This window comes from Catharus ustulatus, unplaced genomic scaffold (genome assembly GCF_009819885.2).
Source record: "Catharus ustulatus isolate bCatUst1 unplaced genomic scaffold, bCatUst1.pri.v2 scaffold_122_arrow_ctg1, whole genome shotgun sequence".
NCBI classification, from domain to species: Eukaryota; Metazoa; Chordata; class Aves; order Passeriformes; family Turdidae; genus Catharus; species Catharus ustulatus.
Window position 1 is genome coordinate 57,776 of NW_024879468.1, and position 4,028 is coordinate 61,803.

At 50.0% G+C, this 4,028-nt stretch overlaps 1 protein-coding gene across 1 annotated transcript; it reads right to left on the reverse strand.

Moving 5' to 3' along the window:
• Positions 1-2,258: 2,258 nt before the first annotated feature.
• Positions 2,259-3,206, reverse strand: LOC117011372 (olfactory receptor 14J1-like). Its single transcript, XM_033086731.2, has one exon. It carries the CDS (start codon positions 3,189-3,191, stop codon positions 2,259-2,261), a length of 933 nt encoding a protein of 310 aa, XP_032942622.1. The 5' UTR covers positions 3,192-3,206.
• Positions 3,207-4,028: the final 822 nt, after the last annotated feature.

The following is a 4,028-nucleotide window of genomic DNA, read 5'->3' on the forward strand; positions in this document are numbered from 1 at the left end:
AATGTACCTTAGTTACACGAATATTATTGGTGCGCTATTTTTAGTAAAAATAGAAAAAGTATATAAACTTTGCTTTGTGGATCAATAAATGGCTTCATGGCTCTTTGCAAGCAAATAATGGTGACCTCATCCCTTCTTTTCTACCGCCGTCAAATTAATAAACATCAAAATTCTTCCCTCAACTCTGTGCAATGTTAAAGCAGTATCTGATGTGTCCACCATGCACAAGGGATTTCCATAAAGGAACAGTTTTAGAAAAACACGTTAGAAAAGGCTGATTCTATGATAGATGTAAACACAATTAAGGTGTTGACTAACTTGGAATGACCAGAGAACAACTGGAGGAGGAAATCTGGGAGCAATGGGAAGGCCACAGAATCAGCTGCTCTAGTGAAGAGATGTCCTTAGACAAAGCCATTTGAACAGGAGAGGTGGAAACACCCGAATGAAGAGGGACATGAAGTAATAGACAGTATGGTGGTAATACAGGTAGAGGGGAAGATCAGTATTTCTTCTCCTGACATCACTACTGAACCAGGAAATTCCTGTTCTCTCCTGGTGGGAAAACTTTGACACTTCTTAAAGTACTCAAATGCGTCAGCTAATGAGATGTGCTCGTGCACCTTGCAAATGTCAGGTCCCCTACAGCCCCAGAGGGCTCCTGTCCCATAAACATCTGCTCCAGCTCATTCAAAAATTGGGGCAGCGTCATCCTGGGATCATCAGAGAGCTGAGATTGGAAAGGACCTCATCAAGTCTGGAGCCCAGCCTGTAAGAAACTGGGTAATACAAAGTGGTTCAATGCTTGATTTAGTCTGAATTTGAAAATCCCAAAGTCAGGGCTGGGGCAACATCTCAGAACCTGTCTGAGCCCATGGGAACAAAGGTTTTCCACATGTCCTGTCTGATCTCCCCTCATTCCCCTTCCACCCACTGTGTTTTGTCTCCCCCCAGGCCCCCAGTGAAGAACCTGGCTCTGTGTTCTCCATCCCCTCCTGGCTGGCACTGCCAGGCTGGGATCAGGAGCCCCTCAGCCTTCCCTGCTCCGGGCTGGACAAGCCCAGCTCCCTCAGCCTCTCCTCACAGCCCAAAGGGCTCCAGCCCCACCTTGGAGGCCCTTCCCTCACCCTGCTCCAGCTGCCAGACATCTTTCCTGCCCTGGGGAACCCAAACCAGGCCCCAGTGACCTGGATAATCCATGTCCTTGATGTCCTGGTCACACAGCCCAGGGTGCTCCTGGCCTGCCTTGCTGCCAGGGCACTCGGCTGCCTCCTGCCCAGCTCCTGCCCACCAAGAGTTTTCTGCCAGAGCCTGGTGGATGTGGGCAGGGATGTGGATGTTGTCGACCTAGAATTTTAGCCTTTGATACCATGTCCTACAACATTCCCTGGAAAAGCTGAAGCCTGTGGTTTGGAGCAATTCTCCCTTCCCTGGGTTAAGAAGTGGCTGAACATCCAGGCCCAGCGAGTGGTGGGGAATGGTGCCACATCCAGCATGTGTGCAGGGGTGTCCTGCAGGGATCAGTGTGGGTCCAGTCCTTTTTAACATCTTTATTGATAGTCTGGATGGGGTCATTTACTCCACCATCAGCCAATGTGCAGATGACACCAAGCTAGGTGTGAGTGTGGATTCTCTGGAGGGTAGGAGGGCTCTGCACAGGGACCTGGACAGGCTGGATCCAGGGCCCAAATCCAGCAAGGTGAGGTTGAACAAGACCAAGTGCCAGGTCCTGCACTTTGGCCACAACAACCCCTGCAGGACTCCAGGCTGGGGACAGAGTGACTGGACAGTGGCCAGGCAGGAAGGGACCTGGGGGCACTGATGGACAGCAGGCTGGACATGAGCCAGCAGTGTGTCCAGGTGGCCAAAAGGCCAATGGCTCCAGGGCTGGATCAGGAATGGTGTGGCCAGCAGGAGCTGAGCTGCTGTGCCACCTCTGACCTGCTGCCAGCTGTGCACACAGACATTACTGCTGCAGCTCCAGAGACGGGTGCAAAAGGGGCATCTCTGGAGAAAATTTTGTTGGAAGATCCTTTAGGTCGCTTAAAGTCACTGAGAGTGCCGCACCTCATTGATATAGTCCGTGGCCAGAGAAAAACGAGAGAGAAACAAAATGAGAAAGGGTAGAAACCACGAATTTTATTTGTGGACAATATTAAAAACAGAAACAAAGGAGAAAAAACCCCCACAACAATACCAACAAGAAATATCAAAGATTAATTTTTATTACAAGTGATTTGCAGAAATTAGTAACCTCTTTAATGTTTCTGAAATCCGCCAGTCATCAGTCTCCTCAGGGCAACCTTGAGCTCCTGGTTCCTCAGGCTGTAGATGAGGGGATTCAGGACTGGAGGCACCACTGAGTACAGAACTGACACTGACAGATCCAGGGATGGGGAGGAAATGGAGGGGTGCTTCAGGTAAGCAAATATACCAGTGCTGAGGAACAGGGAGACCACGGCCAGGTGAGGGAGGCAGGTGGAAAAGGCTTTGTGCCGTCCCTGCTCAGAGGGGATCCTCAGCACAGCCCTGAAGATCTGCACATAGGAGAAAACCATGAACACAAAACAACCAAAGAACAGAAAAGCACTAACCACAATAAGCCCAAATTCCTTGAGGTAGGAGTGTGAGCAGGAGAGTTTTAGTATATGAGGCACTTCACAAAAGAACTGACACAGGGCATTGCCATGGCACAGGGGCAGGGAAAATATATTGGCTGTGAGCAGCAGAGCATTGAGAAAGCCACTGGCCCAGGCAGCTGCTGCCATGTGGGCACAAGCTCTGCTGCCCAGGAGGGTCCCGTAGTGCAGGGGTTTGCAGATGGACACGTAGCGGTCGTAGCACATGACGGTCAGGAGATAATACTCTGTTGAGATGAAGAACACAATGAAAAACACTTGTGCAGCACATCCTGTGTAGGAGATGTTCCTGGTGTTCCAGAGGGAATTGTGCATGGCTTTGGGGACAGTGGTGCAGATGCAGCCCAGGTCAGTGAGGGCCAGGTTGAGCAGGAAGAAGAACATGGGGGTGTGCAGGTGGTGGCCGCAGGCTACGGCGCTGATGATGAGGCCGTTGCCCAGGAGGGCAGCCAGGGAGATGGCCAGGAAGAGGCAGAAGTGCAGGAGCTGCAGCTGCCGCGTGTCTGCCAATGGCAGCAGGAGGAAGTGGCTGATGGAGCTGCTGTTGGACATTTCTTGTCTCTGCACATAGGGTTCTATCATTGAGAAAGAGACAGTCAGTAGTTAGAGGAGATTTGTAATGAAATTGGAAGATATTTCCCTTCAATACACCATTCAATATAAACCCTCCATTGTAACTCACAGACCCCCTTTCTTTTATGAGAGTTCGGGGGTTTTGGGTTGAAGCTTATCCTTTATCTCTCCTGCTAATGTTATATATCAGAAACTCTCAGGAATTCTGCTGCACTCATGGACAACATAGCAAGTTTTCAAGGTAAGATGATGAGTGAAGACTGAGTGGATATAGTATGTCACTCTGTCCTGTTCAGAATTTCCCTGGGCCTTTCACTTTTCTCCATGAATGGAAAACAATCACCCTCCCATGTCTCCCTTAAAAATAACCTGATACTGCTTGGAGCAGAAGGATCCACAACAGACCCCCAAATGTCTGCCCTTTTCTCAAGATCTCAGCACCACATTTGTAGCCAAGAATTAATGTGACTCTTTTCACCAAGCCAAGATCATTTTATTCATCATGGTGCTTTCTGCATCTCCAAAGGTCTTTCAGATAACATCAATATGGATTATTTATGGACAGGTCCTGGATCCTAGAGGTAACCTCCCAGCTTGGAGGAATCCTAGGGAGAGTTTGAAGAGTCCCAACAATGGCATTGAATTAGCAGAAATTCATCTCCTGCCCTGGCTGCACTGACAGCATTGCCCACAGCCAGGCTCTGGGGACAGCGTCACCCTGAGCCAGTTGTGCCCCCTCCCAGACCCCCCAGTGCTGGGCAAGCTGCTCCCAGCCCTGTGCTCTGCAGAGGGAACTGGGCCTGGGGCTGCAGAGCT

Excerpts from the sequence above, each read along its gene's own strand:
- LOC117011372 (XM_033086731.2), bottom strand. The coding sequence starts at position 3,191 with ATGTCCAACAGCAGCTCCATCAGCCACTTCCTCCTGCTGCCATTGGCA.